Source organism: Anolis carolinensis, chromosome 1, assembly GCF_035594765.1.
Source record: "Anolis carolinensis isolate JA03-04 chromosome 1, rAnoCar3.1.pri, whole genome shotgun sequence".
Classification (NCBI taxonomy): domain Eukaryota; kingdom Metazoa; phylum Chordata; class Lepidosauria; order Squamata; family Dactyloidae; genus Anolis; species Anolis carolinensis.
Genome location: NC_085841.1, coordinates 284364003 through 284385369, shown reverse-complemented (window position 1 = coordinate 284385369; position 21367 = coordinate 284364003). Strand labels below are relative to the sequence as shown.

The 21367-nt window shown below is 37.3% G+C and overlaps 2 protein-coding genes across 6 annotated transcripts in view; one reads left to right on the top strand and one right to left on the bottom strand.

Moving 5' to 3' along the window:
* The window catches only part of ano3 (anoctamin 3), a 332479-nt gene that overhangs the window by 278998 nt on the left and 32114 nt on the right, over window positions 1-21367 (top strand). For all 4 annotated transcript variants that reach the window (XM_062981001.1, XM_016995634.2, XM_062981076.1 and 1 more), the window contains one exon: window positions 1427-1487. In XM_062981001.1, the coding sequence (XP_062837071.1) occupies window positions 1427-1487 (61 nt within the window). The remainder of the gene's footprint in view (window positions 1-1426; window positions 1488-21367) is intronic.
* On the bottom strand, window positions 4527-20488 carry muc15 (mucin 15, cell surface associated). 2 transcript variants are annotated; one of them, XM_008116077.3, is made up of 4 exons: window positions 20250-20488; window positions 10001-10682; window positions 9172-9327; window positions 4527-5675 (listed from the first exon to the last, which is right to left on the bottom strand). In XM_008116077.3, the coding sequence occupies exons 2-4, from the start codon at window positions 10650-10652 to the stop codon at window positions 5512-5514; spliced, it is 972 nt and encodes a 323-aa protein (XP_008114284.1). In that variant the 5' UTR covers window positions 10653-10682; window positions 20250-20488; the 3' UTR covers window positions 4527-5511. The 2 variants fall into 2 exon arrangements, with proteins under 2 accessions (XP_008114284.1, XP_062837614.1); XM_062981544.1 differs by lacking the exon at window positions 20250-20488 and having other exon boundaries at window positions 10001-10918.

Genomic DNA, 21367 nt, shown 5'->3' with positions numbered 1-21367 from the left:
TGAAGGAGCTCTGGAGGATCTGCTTCTTGTATTCCAGTTGTGAGTTCTTTATAGAAGAAGAAGAAGAAGAAGAAGAAGAAGAAGAAGAAGAAGAAGAAGAAGAGAAAGAGGAGGAGGAGGAGGAGGAGGAGGAGGAAGAAGAAGAAGAAGAAGAAGAAGAAGAAGAAGAAGAAGAAGAAGAAGAAGGAGGAGGAGGAGGAGGAGGAGGAGGAGGAGGAGGAGGAGGAGAAGAAGAAGAAGAAGAAGAAGAAGAAGAAGAAGTAGTAGTTTATTTGTATCCCGCCTCCATCTCCCCCGGAAGGGACTTGGGGCAGCTCACAGAAATATCAGATACAAAACAATAACAAAGTACAATACATCAATAAACAATAACATGCACCAATTATATATATATATATATATATATATATATATATATATATATATATATATATCACTCTGATAAAAATTGTAGCCACTAATTTCCTTAAACATGGCAGGTTATCTGATACTTTGAACCAAGTGAAATAAACATAGATGTCACATCTTTAACAGAGCCTATATTGTTTCTATATCTCTCTGTATTGTTGAATGTAGTGCCTTATCTGGAAATTTGAAATATTCCAAAATTCAAAATTGTCTACATGCATGGCTGTAACACGTTGCTTTCTGATAATACAGTATACACAAATTGTGTTTCATTCATAAAATTACATTTAAAAGTATTGTATAAAATGACCTTCAGCCTATGTGTAAGGTGCATATGAATCATAAATGAATGTCATTCTTAGATTTGGGTCCAATTCCCAAGATACCTTGTAATATACATATGTACAAATATAGATATTCAAAAATCTGGGGGGGGGGGGAGATCTGAAATACAAAGCACTTTTGGTGCCAAGCATTTTGGATAAGGGATATTCATCCTGTGCTACAACAGTTCCATGGATGAACTTTTCTGTTGAGACTATGTGTTAGCATTACCAATTGTTTTTACAGTTAAACATTTAGGCAGAATTGTTTTGTTAGTTACTAGCTACTTAAAATGTATAGATGAAAATATCTTACAGTTTATTGTATACATAGAATCATAGAGTTGGAAGAGACCTCACGAGCCATCCAGTCCAACCCCCTGTCATCTTTGTTTGTAGAAGTCATAGAGTACTTATGTACAGAAGTACTGCTCAGTGTAGTCTAAACAAAAAGGTTGGGCTGAATACTGTAATTTCCACAGTTAAAGCATGACTTTATTAAAAGCATAGAAATGGAAATCACTTGGGTTCCCCAGATTTTGGTAAACTGAATGTCTTTCTTCCATCAGCATCTTCCATGATGGGAGTTGAAATCTTACAACATCTGGAGGACCATACCCCCCCCCCCAATATTAACATATAGGAGATTTAATTCTTTAATGTGTGTCATTCATTTGGATTTTTTTTCCTTCTAGGTTACACACTTATTTGACAATGGAGGGACGGTCTTCTTTGCCATTTTTATGGCTATATGGGGTAAGTTTTCCTCAAGTTTTTAACTGTACAAAATAGCAGAGGAAGAGTTTCCACTCAGAAAATTTGACATCTAGAACTAATTTTAGTATTAAAGACACACATATATTTAAGTGGTATTAGGCTAAGTATCTATGACCAGCATCTTGATAGATGAGTATTTTATACATAAAACCTATGTTTACATTAGAAGTGCAAAAGATGGCAGGGTTAGGGATTCTCATTGGCCCCACAAAAGAACACAGAGAGCTGCTTTAATTTTTTGTTGCTATGGACCTTGAAGTTTGTTCTAACTTATGATGAACTTAAGGCAAATCTATCAAGGGGTTTAGAATGGTTATAATAACATGCAGAAACCACCCCTAAGTTACTTTGATACTCAAGAGCACCCTATTGTGGGAGAAAGGCAGACTATAAATCCAATAAATAAACAAAATCACACTTAGCAAATAACTGCACAGTTGTTGATGGCTTCAGCCTTCCTTGTTAAGAGTAACAACACCCCGAACTCTGTTTCAGAGAATAATCCCCTTGAAGAACATGTGTGACTAGAAAAATAACTCTGTTGAAATGGGTACCTTTTTACTTTCTATCCCCTGGCTGTGGACTTCTGGAAATCAAGCTGCTATCATCTTGTGTAGGGAAGCAAAATTGAATGTCTGAAAAGTATGTGACGTGATTGTTCATCAAAAAGCTTGAGATGGATTACTCTGTCTGCATGTGTGACAAGTGCTATTGTCCAGTGCTGGAAGAAACAGTGATCCCCAGAGCCATCTATGAGATGGACATTTAAAAAATGCTGCTTGGTTGGTCTGAGTGATCATACTGCACAAAGACCCATGCAAATGAAATAACTCAGCTTTCCCACATTCAAATTGAATACATTGACTTCAAAAAATCCTCCAGCAAATATAAGTTCTAGTATTTGCAACATGACATGCAGGCTCTGAAAGACTAGGTGAGGACCTCTACTTCTCTATGCCTTGCTCTGTAAATGTTTTCCCACATGTGATTTTCCTGTTCCTGTATAATTTATTTATCTGAAATTTTCTATCATCCATGGTTATTGACCACCTAAGCAAACTTCATATTATGGCTATGACTACTAGTTCCACCTGGAGATGTAAAAAATGTAGAGTGACTATCAGATAACTACAATATATGGTTGGTGGTTGCATTCACTTGGTTGGATTACTAGGAGTTTCCATCAACTCCACACTGATAAAGTGTGTTGTCTCTCCTCCAAATATTTCTCTGCCAAAAGAAAGTAAATTGTATGTATGTAAGTTAAGTGTACATACATAATTGTATGTATGTAAGTTAAGTGTGTGTGTGTGTAATATCCAAGGTGGGAGAAATGTATTTATTTATTTACAACATTTCTACCCTGCCTTTCTCACCTGACTCAAGGTGGCTTAAAAAACTGGCAAAATTCAATGCCAGTAATACCAAACATAGTAATAAAATAAAACATAAAACATTTAAAACACCTAAACATTAATCAAATATAAACAGTATACAAAGCTTAAAACATATTACTTTGTCCATTTAAAGAAAGTGTAATTGTTGCAATTAGCAAGCTTGAAAAGCACAAGTAGCCATGAAGCTGCACAGTCAATCAGTGAGAGTATCCGCATGCATAGAGGTAGCCTGGGCTATTTTGCCTGGCGGCACCATCTGTTTGGGAGGTGTTAACTGGCAATTGATTGTTTGCTGTCTGGAGTTTTTCTGTTTCTGTGTAGTGTTCTTTATTTACTGTCTTGATTCTGGGTTTTTTTTAATACTGGTAACTAGATTTTGTTAATAATAATAATAATAATAATAATAATAATAATAATAATAATAATAATAATAATAATAGCAACTTTATTTTTATATCTTGCCTCCATCTCCCCGGAGGGACTTGGTGCGGCTTACTTGGGGACAAGCCCTATCCAACATAGATTAAAACCCAACATAGATTAAAACATACCTTAATAAAATTAAACATTAGAACAAGATAATAACATAAAATCAACATCATCAACAACCAATATTCTGGACAGTAATAAACACTGGAATTGAGAGGGTAGGAACTTGTGCAATAGAGCTTCAGAACAGGGCAGGTGGACAAATGTGTTTTTATGGTTTCCTTCTTTCTGTTGAAATTGTCCACATGCTTGTGGATTTCAATGGCTTCTCTGTGTAGTCTGACATGGTGGTTTTCAGTGTGGTCTAGAATTTCTGTGTTCTGAAATAATATTCTGTGTCCAGGTTTGTTCAACCAGAGAAGTCAGCTATAAGAAAGCACTTGATGAAGTTACTCCTTTGCCAATTATAAGAGTATGTGGTAGGTTCTAAATGACACTGCTGTAGTTCCTAGTGAGGGCAGTCCTCAAGTTACAAACAGAACAGGTAACTCCAGCCACACACACACACACACACGTGTTTGTGTGTGTGTGTGTGTGTGTTTGTGTGTATGTAAGCTTAGGATATCATAGGGAAAGATCAACACTCCTGTGGTGTTTGTTTTACTGCCTGTGCCCTCCGTTCAGAAGATTTCACCTCGCATTCTGTCCCTGTGATAATTGGATTTTGAAAAAATTGGCTTTCTGTAGAAACAAGGATTGGTGATAAAGCTTCAGTTGAGACACCTTTTCCCCATGGTAACAGGAGTGAATTTCCCTTCCAATGGGTAGATTTTCCTCACTTCCTGTTGTTTCAACCCCATTCTTAACTATGAGTCATTTATAAGTTGGATGTTTATAACTCGGGGAGTGCCTGTATTTGAAAAGTGCAGGGGAAATTGTGGCAGTTTGTTGATTCCTGCATTTGCTTTTTGAAGTCTTATTTTTGTGGTATAGTTGACATTTAATATGACAAAAATCATCCACCTGTAAAATAATTTGTTGCCTGAGGAAAATTCGCAACTGGGCCTTTTTAACTAGTGAACCCATGCATTGTTGGGCTTACTCTATGTATAAGCTAAATGACAGAAACATTGCTCTCCCATATATGTTAATTGATTTATTTTGAAATGTACAAATTGACTAGAATTGATAATCTCTTTCATTCATTACTCTTTTTCATAGCTTTATTAAATCAGCCAAAGGTTATCACACTTGTATTCTGTTTACAGAAGTAATCATTCAGATATTTCTGGAACTAAGCAAACACAGATGTCCAGCATCTGGTTATGCGAGTACACAATCTGTAAACATAGAGGTTGAATTTGCTAGTATGGTTAATAAGCAATATTGACTTTTAAAAGCAGAAATGGGCATCTGTGCCCTTTTAACACTGTAGCTTCCCTCAGCCTTAGCAAATCTGACCAATGGTGAAGCATAGAAACATTGAAAGAGATTTTGTATTATTTTGCTTCAAATGAAACATTTTTTCATAAAGTTAGTCCAAGGGTTGTTATGGTGTTGTGTACTCAATTAATAAACATGTATTTGTGAACCAGCTTGTAATCGTTTACCAAAAATGTATAATAAGTTGTAATCATAAACAACAACCCTTCTCACTCACACATTATCCAAAACCATGCATATCAACAGGCATCGGATTGGTGTTACAAACTGTTACAAACCAATCTTGGGCACATATCAAAACAAACAAATCCATTGATATCAGTTTAAATTAAAACAGTTTTCACAACACAGACAGGTTTGTTCTTAAGTTGAATTTGTATGTAAGTTGGAACAGGTACATTTGTAAAAGTAACTCCAGCATATCTGTTTGTCTGTCTATCTGTCTATCTACCTTTGAATAGTATAAGGAAGTGTTAAAACCCCTGTGGTGTTTATTTTGCTGTCTGTTCAGAATATTTCACCTCACTTTTTGTCCCTGTAATAATTGGATTTTGAAAAACGTGGCTTGTTGTGGAAATAAGGATTTGTGATAAAGCTTCAGTTGAGACACCTTTTCCCCATGATAACTCTTTCAGGAGTGAAATTCCCTTCCTATGGAGTAGATTTCTCTCACTTCCTGTTGTCTCACCCATGTTCTTAACTAGGAGTCATTTGTAACTCGGACACTGCCTGTACTAAGCTCTTGGATGTGGTGATGTCAGATCATCCATAGGTATTGTATCGTATGATGTTTCTTTGCTGTTCTGGGCTGCTGTCTCATTCGCTGTTGTAGGATTGTAGTATGACAAATCTCCAAGAGTTGCATCAAAGGGTTCAGGTGTACTGTCCAGTCGCAGAACTGCAAGATATAATTGTTGATATTTATTTATAGTCTGAAAAAATTCCTTCAAAAAGTAATTAAAGACAGCCTCACGTGGTTAGTTTTATCTCTGAGCACCTTGGAATTGTATATTGTATACCCACAGATTTAATAAGAGCCGATCCAGACAATTCTGTGTTGGGGGCTTTCTGCTTTTAATGTTTTGAATAATTGATCATAATGTTATATATTTCTCTTTTTTTAAAAAAATCCTCTGATTTTAATATTTTATTGCTTTGTGACTGTCACAATAAAACTCATTCATTTGTCATCTCCCCACCCCCTTCTCAAAAATGGCCATGGATTGGACAGGGGAGATCAGCTGGGCAGACTTCTTATGTTCTGATAGCTGGTGGTGCATTACGATGTCTTCCTATGAGATGAATTCTAGAGCACTCCTAGGTGTTCCATAGAATAATAACATAACCATTATGTGCCAGCAAGCAGAATGGGTGGTCTCTGGATAGTCCCCATCGTCATGTGTATCTGTTGCCAAGGGCAGGGAGAGAAAATCATAAAAAATGGGTGGGGAGACATTTTCTCCCGGCTGTGAGAACATCTTCGAAAGCTGTGCTGTTTTTTAAAGCATTATCACAGTGGAAAGGAAATTGAAGAAACTATTTGTTCCCTCCCTGCAGGAATGAATTTTAAGAGTAATTACATCCCTATCTAGCCCCAGCAGTTTACAATACCATTAGTTATACAGGAGCAGACAAATTTACACATGCAGGTATTTCTGGCAGGAGTATAAAACCTGATCTTTTTTTCACAGATGTACCACTAACATAAGAATTAGCTATCGCTAAAGTTATTTGCTTATAAATTCAGATGTCAGATGTATTATTTCACTACACACTTCCAAATGCACTATCAAAAGCTGGCCATAGCATAGTAATAACATGCCTTGTTTGCTAATCCACTGTCGGTATCACATAAAGCTAGACCCTGGTCAAAACAAAGTAATGTTTGTCTGTGCATATAAACTAAAGTTTCAATGGATATCTCTTTGCTGGAATTTATAATCTTAGTTTCTTCTTGGCTTAGATATCCCTGGAACAATTTGTGGTTGATTTTTATGAGCATTTTATTTCTGTTAGAACAGGGCCAGCCCTAGGTAATTTTCAAGTGTAAGCAAACAGTATTTTTGCCCCCCCCCCCAACCAATCTCTGAAAAATAAAAGGTAGAAGTGAATAGAATATATATGTGTGATATATATATATGGCACATATGGTCCCTGCATATGTGTTTGTATATATATATATATATGTGTGTGTGTGTGTGTGTGTGTGTGTGTGTATATATATATATATATACACACACATAGACATACACATAATGTGGAAAATATGTGGCAAAGTAGATAGGTAGGGAGCCATGGCGGAGGAACCTTCCCAGGAGCAAAGCATAATAATAATAATAATAATAATAATAATAATAATAATACAGACATCACAGTTGTGGAAAAGAAAAAGGTTTGGATCATCGATGTCGCCATCCCAGGTGACAGTCGCATTGACGAAAAACAACAGGAAAAACTCAGCCACTATCAGGACCTCAAGATTGAACTTCAAAGACTCTGGCAGAAACCAGTACAGGTGGTCCCAGTGGTGATCGGCACATTGGGTGCCGTTCCAAAAGATCTCAGCCAGCATTTGGAAACAATAGACATTGACAAAATCATGATCTGCCAACTGCAAAAGGCCACCCTACTGGGATCTGCACGCATCATCCAAAAATACAACACACAGTCCTAGATGCTTGGGAAGTGTCCGACTTGTGATTTTGTGATACGAAATCCAGCATGTCTATCTTGTTTGCTGTGTCATAATAAAATAATAATAATAATAATAATAATAATAATAATAATAATAATAATAAATCATCCCAACAAAGGATTCCCCCAGGCAGGAAGCAGCCAAGCTTTGAAGCTGAAAGTCTATTCAATGCTAATCAAGGTGGGCAATTGAAACATTCAAATATCTGAGCAATCAAACTTAACTTCAAATAGCTATAGGCCATTTTTTCTTGTGCATAACTATGTATAAAACTGTAGTGCTTAAACCAGTGATTAATTGGTAGTGAAACAGATTTGTGTAATTTCCCCTATTCACTGTTTCTGTGTGTCTTGGAAGAAATGGATGTGAAACAACAGTGAATACATACATGAAAATTATAGAATCATAAAGTTGGAAAAGACCACAAGAGACATCAGTCCATATGGCAACACACAATCAAAACACTCCTGACAGATGACCATCCGGCCTCTGCTTAAAAACCTCCAGATACAGATATTCCACAATGCTCCAAGGCAGCATATTCCATTGCTGAACAGCTCTTACTGTCTGGAAGTTCTTCCTAATGTTTAGGTGGAGACTCTCTCTCTCTCTCTCTCTCTCCCTCCCTCCCTCTCTCCCTCCCTCCCTCTCCTTTTTAGCAATTTGAATCCATTGCTCTGTTTGCTAGTTTCCAGAGCAGCAGAAAACAACCCTGTCCCCTCCTCAATGAGATATCCTTTCAAATATTTGAACATGACTATGCATGTCTCCTCTCAGCCTTCTTTTCTCCCAGCTAAATATACCTCCCTTAAACACTCCACATAGGGCTTGGCTTCCAGACCTTTGATCATTTTGTCACCCTGCTCAGGACACGTTCCAGCTTGAATTATGGTGTCAAGAACTGGACACAATATTCCAGATGAGGTTTAACCAAAGCAGAATAGAGTGGAACTATGATATCACTAATTATAAACACCATACACCTATCAAGGCAGCCTAAACACATATTTTGCTTCCTTCTTTTCTCCTTCTTTTTCTACTTTCTCCTTACTTAAAATCTTGACAACTAAAATGTAATTAAGCACTGTTTTAGAACCGCAAAACCAAGAACAGCCACATCTTCTTCTTATGAATTCCTTCCTCCCTTTGTCGCTGGAAAGTTACAGAGTAACAGCAACATTATCCCCTCTTAGGCTTGAAAGTTGTAGGACCGGGTTGTGGCGCAGGCTGGAAAGCAAGCCAGCTGCAACAAATCAACAAATCACTTTGACCAAGAGGTCATGAGTTCGAGGCCAGCCCAGTGCCTGCGTCTTGTCTCTGTCTCTGTTCTATGTTATGGCATTGAATGTTTGCCTTTATGTGTACAATGTGATCCGCCCTGAGTCCCCTTCGGGGTGAGAAGGGCGGAATATAAATGCTGTAAAATAATAAATAAATAAATAAATAAATAAGTGTAAGAGACATGAAACTGCATGGCTGGAACATTACACTTCACCTGCTTGATGCAAGATCTCAGTTATTATTGGAAATATAAAACAAGGTTTGTTATCATGAAACCTTCTCAATATTGTTTAGCTGCAACTCCCACTACCCAATATGGGCAATGGTGAAAAATCTTGAGAGCTGTAAACCAACAAAATCAGGGAGGATGATCTTTCGCCCTGCTATAACACTTTAGTTCATGCCAATACTTCATTACCTGGATCATTCCTTGTATCATCATAAAGTCTCTGGTGTCCAAATGATTCAGATTTCCTCTTTGCACACATAAAGTACCCAGCTAGGCCAATTAATGCTGATCCTAGCATTCCTCCTACAATTGCACCAAATACAACTGCTCCATGAGTGTGATTTTCTAAGGGAAAAGTCAAAAACAAAATGCATGTTAAGCAATCATGTAATTATGTGGGTGAACGCAAATGGAATTGTGTGGAGAACCTTTACACATACAAGAAGTTCTCCTTTCAGAAAGTCACACTCAACACAGAAGCAGCCTTAGAACAGGGGGTAGAATCTTCTTCTGAAGAAAAGGAAATTGTATATGGGTGTGTGCGTATATGTATATGTATGTGTGTGTAGAAAACCCAAGTCAAATTCTATTGACATAAATTAACTAAATTGGCAAATTAAGTAAAATACATGACACAGCAGGCATCCTAATCCTACAGAAACGAACCCCTGAATGCCACAGTACTTGCCATTTTTCTTTGACTGAATGATCTGAAAAGCTTGTATGTTCTTTTCATTCCATTAAAATGCAATTTTGTTTAGAACAGTGTTCACATTACCAACAAATGCTTCAACATATCATCTCTGTAGCTGAGCAGGTCATTTTAATATGAACTACAATATATTTTCTTTCTACAATATAAACAGCTTAACTTCCAAAAAGCAATCCCCATATTTCAAATTACCCATTTTAAAAAATAAACTAAAATGTATCAATGATCTTTCTGTATGCTGTGAATATGGAATGGTTTTGCAGCAGGTGCTATTGTGCAGTAGACTGTACAAGGAATTCCAATTACCTTTTTGGTGTTCTCTTGCTTCTGCAGAACTATCAGTAAAATTGGATTGCCACCTTGTAGTTTGTGCAGTTAACCATAGGTCTGTTGTAGTGCTGGTACTCTTAGTTGTCAGCAGTGTAGATGAAGTATTCAGAGGATTGTTAGTGGGATGAACTGTTATGTAATGCACAAGAGTTTTGTTAGAGGACACCATGGAGGTAAAATTGCCATTATAGGATGCTGTGGTGTTTGATCTGGTTTCTGTTGATGTCGCATGAGTTGTGGCTTCAACACTTTTAGGGAGTATTGTTGACAAATAATTGCTGGTTGTGGGCACATCTGATGGAGGTGGTGTTCTATTGATACTTACAGAAGAGTGATTGACACCTTTCGTAAAATTCAGTTTATGCATAGATGTTGAATTTATGCCATTACTTTGAGTGTTATTTTGCATCCCTGTATTTTTTGTTATATTCTCAGTAGTGGCTGTTGGTGATGTAAGAGTTATAGATGGAGTTATGCCAGAAGTTGCAATAAATGTGGATGAATTCATAGTGGTGCTATTTAAGCTGTGTATAGAAAGTGTGGAATGATTTACACCAAGACAATTATTTCTGGTCCACTGGAAGCTAGCCATCATCAAAAAGAGAATCAGTCTTTTGGATACAAGCATTTTTATACAATTCGTTGTTGATATGAAATCCTGGGGGGAAAAAGAAAAAAATTCTTTGTAATCTTAGATTATGTTATTTTCAAAGATCACAAGGATTCACTGTTCACAAATAATATTTCCAATTCCTTTACTGCTACCTTGGCTATGGCTAAGAAGTGGCTTCCCATGTAGCCTCTGTGTCCAGTTCTATGCCAGAAACAGCCTTAGACACAAGTGAAAGCAAATAAAAAAGGCTTTACTTCAGAAGAAATAAGGATAATGCAATTTAGAAAACAGAAAGTACGAATCTCAATGATATTGCACGGTCTTCAAGCAAATGTAAAACAGAAGTCTTCACAGACAACAAATAAACCTTTGATATACAGGCTTACGAGTTGCAAACAACAGAAGGCTTCAGAGATTCCACGCTGGACATGGTGCTGGTAACAGACTCCATCTTGAAAGTAAGATGGCTGCAGCCAGCATTGGCCCTTGACCTTGGTACTAATTTATAGCCCTGAGCTTCCCAGCACAGCTGACCCTAGGGCAAGGTCTAATTGTTCAGAGTTTTCTCTGCTAGCCTAGCTGACCTCCTTTTGCCTTCTTTCTCCCTTCATCACTCCAGAAAAGTAGGGATCTCTACCATATCTGCCATCTCTCCTCCTTCCTCTTCTTTCTCATCAGTTAACCCCAAATACCCAAGTGCTGCCTCTTCAACCACCTGTCCTCCTTCTCCCTCAGAATCAGAGGAGCAATCCACAACACTCTGATACATAAGAGACCAGAATGTTGTTAAGGTGGGATTTGTGTATTGACAGTGTTTAAATACAATTTGTGCCATGCTTGTATTGCAACTGATTGCATAATCCAGATTGTACCATAGTGTGGAAAGAGTTAATTGCCAAGAAGCTATGATGACCTGGATGTGTGGCTGGAACTGGGGAGTGTCCAGACACAGGTGTGTGTGCAAACTGATTCAGTCGAGATCTGTCTGCCTAGGAGTTGAGTTCTGTCTGCCTAGAGTTTGAGTCCTGTGTTCATCTGTCATCTGCAAGTCTGTTTGTGTTGATTCAGTAAAACTTTGTAAATAGTTTTACCAACGTCTCTGAGTGTCTCTTTGTTCTGTGCTCCACTGCTTCCATCCAACTACTGCTGCACTGCAAATACTCTGACAAATGTTGTCTGGTATACCAGCACAATCTCGTGTGAATAGATCTGATAAATATTGTTGACATCCAGTGTTTGAATGGCTGTCAAATTTGTTGATGGTATTCCATATACACCATTTTAATTATGCATACATTCTCTGACAGCTCTGTGCTGTTACATATCAGGGTTAATAAGAGTAGACAACTATCAACCTTATCACATTGGCCACCGGAATTGCTATGGATCATGTGGGGAACCTGTCACCCTACATCCCACATCACCCGATTTATCCCAAACCCTATCTCCCAGAGGGAAGCATCCACCATGCAGCTTCCCCCCATTGATCCCTATGGAACATGGGATGCCCCCTGTGATGCCCCTGTAAATGTCGGTTCCTCTCCATTTGTGCCACAGAGCCCTGCCAGAAGTAGCTCTACATTGTGGGATAGAAGCAGGCAGGCTCCGTGGGGCAAATGAAGAGGAACCAGCATATGCCGCCAATTTTAAGTCTGTCTGATGAGGTCGTATGTCTTGTGTCTGAGAAATGAACTAGATTATATTCTTAGATCAAAATATAAAACACAAATTGATTTTGATCTGGTCCCAGATTTAATAAAATCAGAATAGATAAACCCTTGAGTGTGTATTTTTCCATACTTTTATGAACACAGAATTTTCTTGTTGTAAAACAGGATACTAGGCTAAAATATAAACACATAACAATACAAATTTAAACAACTAACTACACATTACAACTAAAATGAATTAACAAACATAGACAAAGGAAATATATATATATATATATATATATATATATATATATATATATATATATATTCCAACTTGCTAGTTAAATGTCACAGTTGATTTCTATTTCTTTGCCCATATCTTGGGAAGTCTGGCTTGGCCACGGTGGTCCATGCTCTTGTTACATCCCGTATAGACTACTGCAATGCACTCTACGTGGGGTGTTCGGAAGCTTCAATTGGTCCTGCGAGCAGCAGCCAGAATGCTCACTGGAGCTACATACAGGGAGCACACAACTGCCCTGCTGCGTCAGCTCCACTGGCTGCCAGTTTGCTTCCGGGCACAATTCAAAGTGCTGGCTTTAGCCTATAAAGCCTAGACGGTTCCGGCCCAGCTTACCTGTCTGAACATTTCTCCCTCTATGAACTACCTCAGAGATTAAGATCATCTGGGGAGGCCCTGCTCTTGGTCCCGCCTACTTTGCAAGCGCAGCTGGCAGGGACGAGAGACTGGGCCTTCTCAGTGGTGGCCCCCTCGGCTGGGGAACTCCCTCCCTAGCAACATTAGATCAGCCCCCTCCCTCCTAGCCTTCAGAAGAAAAGTAAAAACCTGGCTCTGGGATCAGGCTTTTGGAGAATAGCTTAGTGCAATAATTGGATTCGGTACATGTGCAATGACTATGGAGCGGCCTGAGACTACGATTTTTAGATGGTGTGATTTTAATATTGAATGTTTTAAATGTTAATGTGTATTAATTTTTAATCCAATCTAATTTAAAATTAATTTTGTATGTATTAAGGCATTGAATAATTGCCACATGTAAGCCGCCTTGAGTCCCCTTCGGATTAGAGAAAGGCAGAGTATAAATAGGGTAAATAAATAAATAAATTTCTTCTGGTTTAAATATATAGTGTTTCCAATTTGTTTATTGCTATGGTAACTAGAAAAGCAGTTCTGCTTGTTTATGGCTACTATTCTTCAAACACCCTCATATACTTCCATGCTACTAGTACAGGTAGTCCCCAAGTTACGAATAATATAGGTTCTATAGGTTTGTTCTTAAGTTGAATTTTATGTAAGTCAGAACAGGTATATTTTTAAGTGTAACTCCAGATTATATATATATATATATATATATATATATATATATATATATATATGGAAGGGTAATACTTCTTTGGTGTTTGTTTTTGCTATCTGTGCCCCTGTTCAGAAGATTTCACTTTCTGTCCCTGTGATAATTAACTTTGGAAAAATTTGGGTTGCTGTGGAAACAAGGAATAGTGACAGAGCTTCAGTTGAGAAACATTTTCCCCATGATAACCCTTACAGGAATGAATTTCCCTTCTGAGGGGTAGTTTCTCTCACTCCCTGTTGTCACCCCCATTCTTAACTCTCAGTTGTCCGTAAGTCAAATGTTTGCAACTCGAGAACTGCCTGTATATTCTTGTCTAGTTCTTTATTCACTCACCTTGACATTTAAGTCCCATACTCCTTCCAGTTGTAAGGATCACACAATCACTAATTTAGTGTAAATGAATTATGCTGGTGTGTTGTCTCATAGACTGAACGAGGGAAACTTCTCCTGTCATTTTGGCCACACACACACACACACACACACACACACACACACACCACCCTGGATTGAGCACTAACCACCTGAGATACATATAACAAGATAAGGCACATTCTGGGTTTTTTGTTTCTGTTAGGAAGGGGGAATATAATAGTGAAATATGGTTACAAACACCTCATTTTGATCACTCCAGAACGGTAAAACTAGTGGCATACAATAAATTATTGGCACTTAGTTTTTTTCTGATAGACCAAAGTTTCCCATTCTACATACCACACTCATCTACCATTTATAAGTTGACCTCATATGTAAGTCAGACGCAAGGACTGGGATCAAAATTATGGATTTGATATGATTTGTGAAGAAGGGAAAGCACCAATTGCACTCCAGGGAGTTATTCACCCCGGCTGCCCCCACCCAGCATTCATGTATAACTTAATCCAGGTTTTCTGGGTGGATTTTTGACCAATATTTCTAGACATATACATGGGTTTTTAGGGTACTTTTTAAAAAAAAGAACTGTTCCTCTTTTTTCATGATGGCAGGTCAATTTGCTCTTAGAGCCGAAGCCTAATAACTGTCAATATTTTGGGGCAAGATGGAGAGCAGCCTATAGGAATGTATTTTCCAAACTTATTGCCTTTCTCATGGTGTATTATCAGTAATGGTTTTCCATCATACTGATTGCATGACTTTGTGCTTTCTGATAGCTAAGAGAGAGTGGGTGGAGGAAGAGAACAAATGTGAAACTCACTTTTAAGATGGCATATCTGCCTCAAAGAAGGGCATATGCCTACAGCAAGGTTTGCTGACAGATTGTAGGAGTTTTTTTTCAACATTTGGTAATGTTTGGAGAAGGAAGTAGGAAGCAAATTAACAAATAAGAGATCTCGCTTCTCATGTGGTTCTTGCTTTTTGCACTAAATGAATTCCTTTCCTCATTCTGTGACTCTGTAGGAATTTTGATCAGACAAGTGTGATATCTTCCAAAGTACAGTCTAATGATACTCCATCCTTCAGAAGATGGGGAGGAGGTACAATATTATTAATGTAAAATATATTTTATATTCTGGTTGTCTACTTGGAGGTATCTTAATAGCAATTAAAAAGGCAATTACTATTATTTTTTAAAAATAGTATAAGATACCGGGTTGTTGTATGTCTTTCGGGCCATGTTCCAGAAGTATTCTCTCCTGACGTTTCGCCCACATCTATGGCAGGCATCCTCAGAGGTTGTGAGGCATCCTCACAACCTCTGAGCATGCCTGCCATAGATGTGGGTGAAAGACATACAACAACTCTGTGATCCCGGCCATGAAAGCCTTTGACAACACAGTATAAGATACAGTTTATTTTGTTAGTGAAATAATTTACAGACACAAACTTTTGCACACTTTGCATTAAATTCATTGAATACAAAGAGTCATATTGCAGACCAGTTTGGAATAAAGTAAGAAAGGAAAACTGAAAGTATGCTTTATTAAACTATTGAATCCAATAAAAGATTCAAAATGAAAAAAGTTTCATACATAATGCACTTTGCACAGTGAAATTTAATTAAATTTAATTATAAAGAAGTGCAGCAAGTGACAAAATGATACGGCAAGTGGTTTCTTGGACAAGACAAATTTTTGAAGATTAGACAAACTCTTGAAGGATAATCTTATCAGTGGCTAGCTAGTAGTTATTTATTGCCTCTAGGATTAGTGTGCCTCTCTGTTTTAGTTGCTGGGAAACCCATGCAATAGAGTGACAGTTCATTCAACTTCTCCTTTTGGGCTTTCCTTGTGTATCTAGTTAGCTACTGTGCAAACTGAGTATTGGCCCAAACAGGCCCTTAATACAATCTCTTCTGATCTCAATGTTGTGAGAGAGACAGATTGGAAGGAAGAGGGTTGTGAGGGAATGAGAAGAAGGACAAAAGGCTTAATGTGATGTTTGGGTTGTATGCAGAATCAGCTTTCAGTTCTCAGGAGGTATATTCCTATGAGTTCAATGCTTACATTTGAGGAAGTGGGGAATTATCTGATGTCAGGGGTGGAACAATAACCTTTCTACATGTGGCAACACATTCATTCAAATAGTAGGTGAAGGGAGTTTGTTTCTCTTCTACTGTTGCCTTTCCATGAATTCAAAATATTTTCAGTATATCCAGGCTGCATCAGCAAATTTAGCCAGGATAAATGTACAGAAGCATGTTTTCATACCAATATTTTGTCCATAGTCAAATTCAAAAATAAATCAAATTATAAACTAGATATAGGGTTGGTTTTCTTTAGCTTAATATGTATTTTCCAGTTATAATTTGTTCCAAATATGGCTACAGTTCTTGCTAAGTGACTCAAATGATTATTTGTCTGAATTTTTTGCCCATTAAGTGGCAATGTTCAATATGTAATTAATCTGCTTAATGTTGACTATAAATAAACTGAGTGAATGAACAAAAGCATTTGTCATATTTGTTCAAGTTTAACTGATATTTATGAAACCATCAAAAGAACAACTAAGCCATTAAATGTACTTTTAGTGAGCTATCAGAGATTCCTTTTCCATTTTAGCCATGCTTGTTGTTTTCCTCGCTGACACTATCCACTTTTCTATCAATAGACATTTCATTATTGAACAAAGTGAGTTCTGTCATTTTTTTTTATTTCACCTTGGCTATAATTTGATTCTCCCAGGAGAAATGACCAAAAGTTCACTTAACTAAAGCTTTCATTTAGTAAGCATGATGGTAAAATTGCAGTACTCTCACAATACAAAGGCCTTTTTGTCTGTCATATCCTTGACACTATGATTTTCCTCTTGGAAAGTAGGGCACAAAAATAGTTGGATTTATTTTTAGCTGTGTATTTCGAGAAATCTTTTCATGTATAATGAACAAGTGCCTCTTTCCTGCTGCACGTAACATTCTGAAACATATGGAAAATGCATGTATGTGTTTTATCACAAAGGCAGAATCTTATATTCACATGACCTGGAACTCTTTCACACTTCATTATAATCCTATGATTGTATTTTAACTGCTGCAGCATCTTCCTATGGATTCTTGGTTTTTGTAGCCTAGAAAGCCATTCTGGCAAATAACTCCAAATAACTCTTCCTAAATGAGAAAAATGACATTGCATGGCAGTTAAAGTGAAATTGTATCAGATGAAATGGATAGGATTCCAGGTATTTGGGCCTTGCCTTGAGTCTCTGCTGGAAGTTGATCACATCACATGGGAGGATCTACAAATTCCTAGAAAAGTGCTCTCTCTAGGAATCCCTAGGCCCACCAGTGTGCTTCTGTAGTCAACTTCTTGCCACACTGGAAGATCTAGGGATTCTAGAGAGAACATATTAATCAAATCCACGAACAATCAAATCTGCAAACATTAAATGTGAAGGGGGCACAGTATTCTGCAAGTATATGGATATGAATGAAATGTTTTTGTGTGTTCTCTTATGAGGACACATCTATATGGGATGGGAAAACATTCAGACATGATGAAGATCCAAGAATATTATTCAGTTATAGGCTATCACTTTCATGGTTCAATCCTATGGAATCCTGGGATTTGCAGTTAGGAAGAGTTACTTGCTCCATTGCCTCACCCAGCTATACAAACCAGGATCTCATGGGATGAAACCATGACTCTTTATGTAGAATCATAATAGTATAATTGTGTAGGGTAATTTGAATGGGCTCCTTGAAACACAACAGCTCTGGAGAGCTATGTTTTATCATGTTTTGCTTTTGTGCATTTTTCAAATACAGCTGGTTGTAGGAAATAGGCTGATAAGTCAGGTATTGGATATTAGACTGATATTAGTCTTCAACAAAACTGTTCATATGGAATTTTGGTAGATATTGTAGTGCTATCAGGGCAGGCCTAGGGTTTAGTGTTCCATTCAACAGAATTCACAGAAACATGCCCAAGCCTAATAGACAATGAAGATACAGAGTTTACAACAGACCCCGACTTTTGCAAGGTTTAGAGGTGGAGGAGCCCTAAAACACTTTAAAAACCGGAAATAACATCTTTTTAGGAATCCTTTCCTCCCCCAGTACAACTCTATGGTCAAACACTGGCAGAATTTTACAATAGAGTTGTACTGGAGGACCTCAACATTCTCAGAGAGACCATATTAATCAAATCCATGAGTAATTAAATCTGCTAATGTTAAACCTGGAAAAACAGGAAACTAAATGTATTAATTCCAAATTTTAAAATTACAGAATTGCACTATTGGATAAGTATTTAGAATATTCTGGAGATCATCTGTAATTAATTATTCATTGTTGATGTTTATTTCTACCCAATTTACTGGTTGTCATCCAAATTGTGAGATTATTATTACAAAAATTAATAGCCTTGTATATAAGGATGCATGACAAAGATCCAAATGTTTTTTTTCATCAGGCCCCATAAAAATGAGTGCTAGGATCTCGTCACATGGCTGGCAGCGGTGCTCCTCTTCAGGGTGAGCCATGAGGCCCTCATCTCACCTTGCCTCGCCAGCCGGCCGGACATTCACATAAAAGGAATCAAGGAGCGTGCATAGTTCATTCAGCTTCCCCCTTTGAGCTGGTGACACAAGAGTCTTCCCATGTTGCGAGATCCATGCCAGCTCCATGGGGAAAGCCATGTGTACTATGCGTGCTCCTTGCTTCTCTCCATGTGTTTGGCCTGCCGGCCAGAGACACAACACAGAAGCCACATGCCTCAACTGCTGTAATATAATTTAATTTTGTATACATTCCAACACATAGTTTTAAAAATATCAGTTTAAATCCAAATGCATGAAAACATTTAAGCAGTTTCAATTAGGACCAAACTAGTGAGTCTCCTTAATAAGGAAGTTCCAGTCATTAAGAAACCTGATCAAGAATCCCATGCCATGAAAACAGAAGAAGTAGGCTTGAAGATTCTAAAAGATTTTAAAGCATAGGAAAAGGACTGAATTCTTCAAGATAGCCATTATAAGCATACATCAGAGTCCCTTTTAATTCTTCAAATATGTATGAGAGAGAGATTGGTGGGGAGAGGTGAGGGAATGTCAAATATGTATGAGAGAGATTGGTGGGGAGAGGTGAGGGAATGTCAGAATCTTCTCTAACTTTTAAAAGGTTTGTTGTGGCAGTAAGGAAGATGTCAAAACACAACAGGTGCTCAAACAGGGCTCCAAATCGAACACTGAAGTTGTTTTAGTATCCGCAGTCACACAAAAAAGTAACAAAGAGACACAAAAATATTTTTAAAAGCACACAACCTTTTCATTGCTGTAATTATATTTAAAGTGTGTCAGCAGATGATGAATAGATGATTGATAGATAGAAGATAGATAGATAGATAGATAGATAGATAGATAGATAGATAGGAGCTCCTATGAAATGAATGCACAAATGAAACTGATCCTTCATTTTAAAAAAAATCAAATAACCAATCACTTGTAAAGGTAAAACTATTAGAACAATTTAAATGACATAAAAACAATGTCATTGTATTCTATTATTAGTTTGTGTTATGTGTTTTGTTTATTGCTAGATGTTGTTTTCCTTTCTCCATTATACCTGTTCTTGGTCAAGAGCTGAATGTGTGTTCTTTTCTGATTATATACGCAATTGGAAAAAGGCAAATATGTGTAATGTATATAGTTAAATACAATATAAATTTGATCTTCAATCTTTACTATTGCATTTATATGTAAATGCTAAAATTCTCACCTTGAAATTTGCTGACAGAATGATATATAATCATGAAATATATATGAACATCAGAATATAGTCTGATGTTATTGGTGGCAGTGTTAATTTAAGTTGTATTGTAATGTATTGCTCTGTTTATACCCTCCTCCTTTCTGCCAAAGAACGATAACTTGAATGCATAGTTAACATATGCTAGCAGTAATCCTTTTATGAAATACTGTTTTCAGGCTGTTCAGGTTTGTCTGCCACTTACAGCTTCTTACGGAAGTGGGGAACTGGTTAAAACAGAATAATGTTTAAAATGAAGACATTTCAGCAGCTCCTTAGAATTATGTAACTTGTGCCAAGTCAGGACACTACCTGGTCAAAGTGTTGTTTCTTAATCCAAGATCAAAGATACTTCACACAAAGTTAATACAGGTGATATGGTTGAACAAAATAGAAAAACACTTACCTTTTCAGCTGGGTAATAATAATTATGAAGGTGGTGAAATAATTCTCCCCTTTGCTGGAGTACAATTAGTTTAGCCTGCTGAAAACTGTAGAACGCAGGTAATGTAAATGTATCGGCATTGTGGTGGTCAGGAATGCAGGCAGAAACAGAATTAGGTGGGGCAGTATTTCTCTGGGTGTAATAGAGCACCTGAGAACCAGAATGACCAGCTTTTCAGCTGTCATTGTTGAAACATACCATTACAGACTTCACAGAATGAGCAGCTTAAGGAATAAAGTGACAGATAATTCCATTGCTCCTGGAAAGAAATAGTTTTGTCAGAAAAAACGTTAACTGAAGCTCAGTCTTTATTTGAAAAAAAAATACATGCAGTTAACAGCCCTTTTTAAGAGAAGGACTCTATAGATTTTGAAATGGATTTTTTATTGCCCAATACATCAAAGTCAAGGCAGATGACAATCAAAACAGTTATTTGTTTTGTATTGTTTTTAAAAAACAAAACAGGGAAAGTAATTCTCAAGTAAATGCTGTAAGGGTTGCTTTAAACTACTTTAGGTTTTAAAAGATTTTTAATTAAAAACCATAGTGGCATTTTGCTAATTTAACATGGAACAGATTTTCTTTGTTTGAATAATCCTGGAGGTGGGAGGGTAAAGAAGCCGTTCATTTTATCTTGCTGCACCTGTCAGGAGGAGTGGTTTACAGTAGTCTAAGGCAAATGATAGTACAGCTCTTATTCCCTTTTAGCACACCAAAGATTAGCTTTTGATAGCTGTGAAAGAGAAATGTTAACCATTATAGTTTTCCCTCAACCCTGCATGAAATATTAGATCCTTCATTAACTCCTTTTCTTAGAGCACATCTGTACTCCCCAAAGTCGTAGGAAATAGTCTCTGTGGTGGTTACATGATGCACTGAGCCATCTTGTCCCCAATGCAAGACACAGCTGCTTAATGCAGTTGTGCTCCACATTAGGGAAAGTTGGGAAATGCTCTGAAGCTTCTCTGCACTTGGCAGTGTGTGTCAACAATAGGGTCAGTGCCACCATTCCTCTTTCCCTCCATTCCATGACACAGGGAAAATGGGATGGCATTCACATGTGTTCATTGTTCATTGTT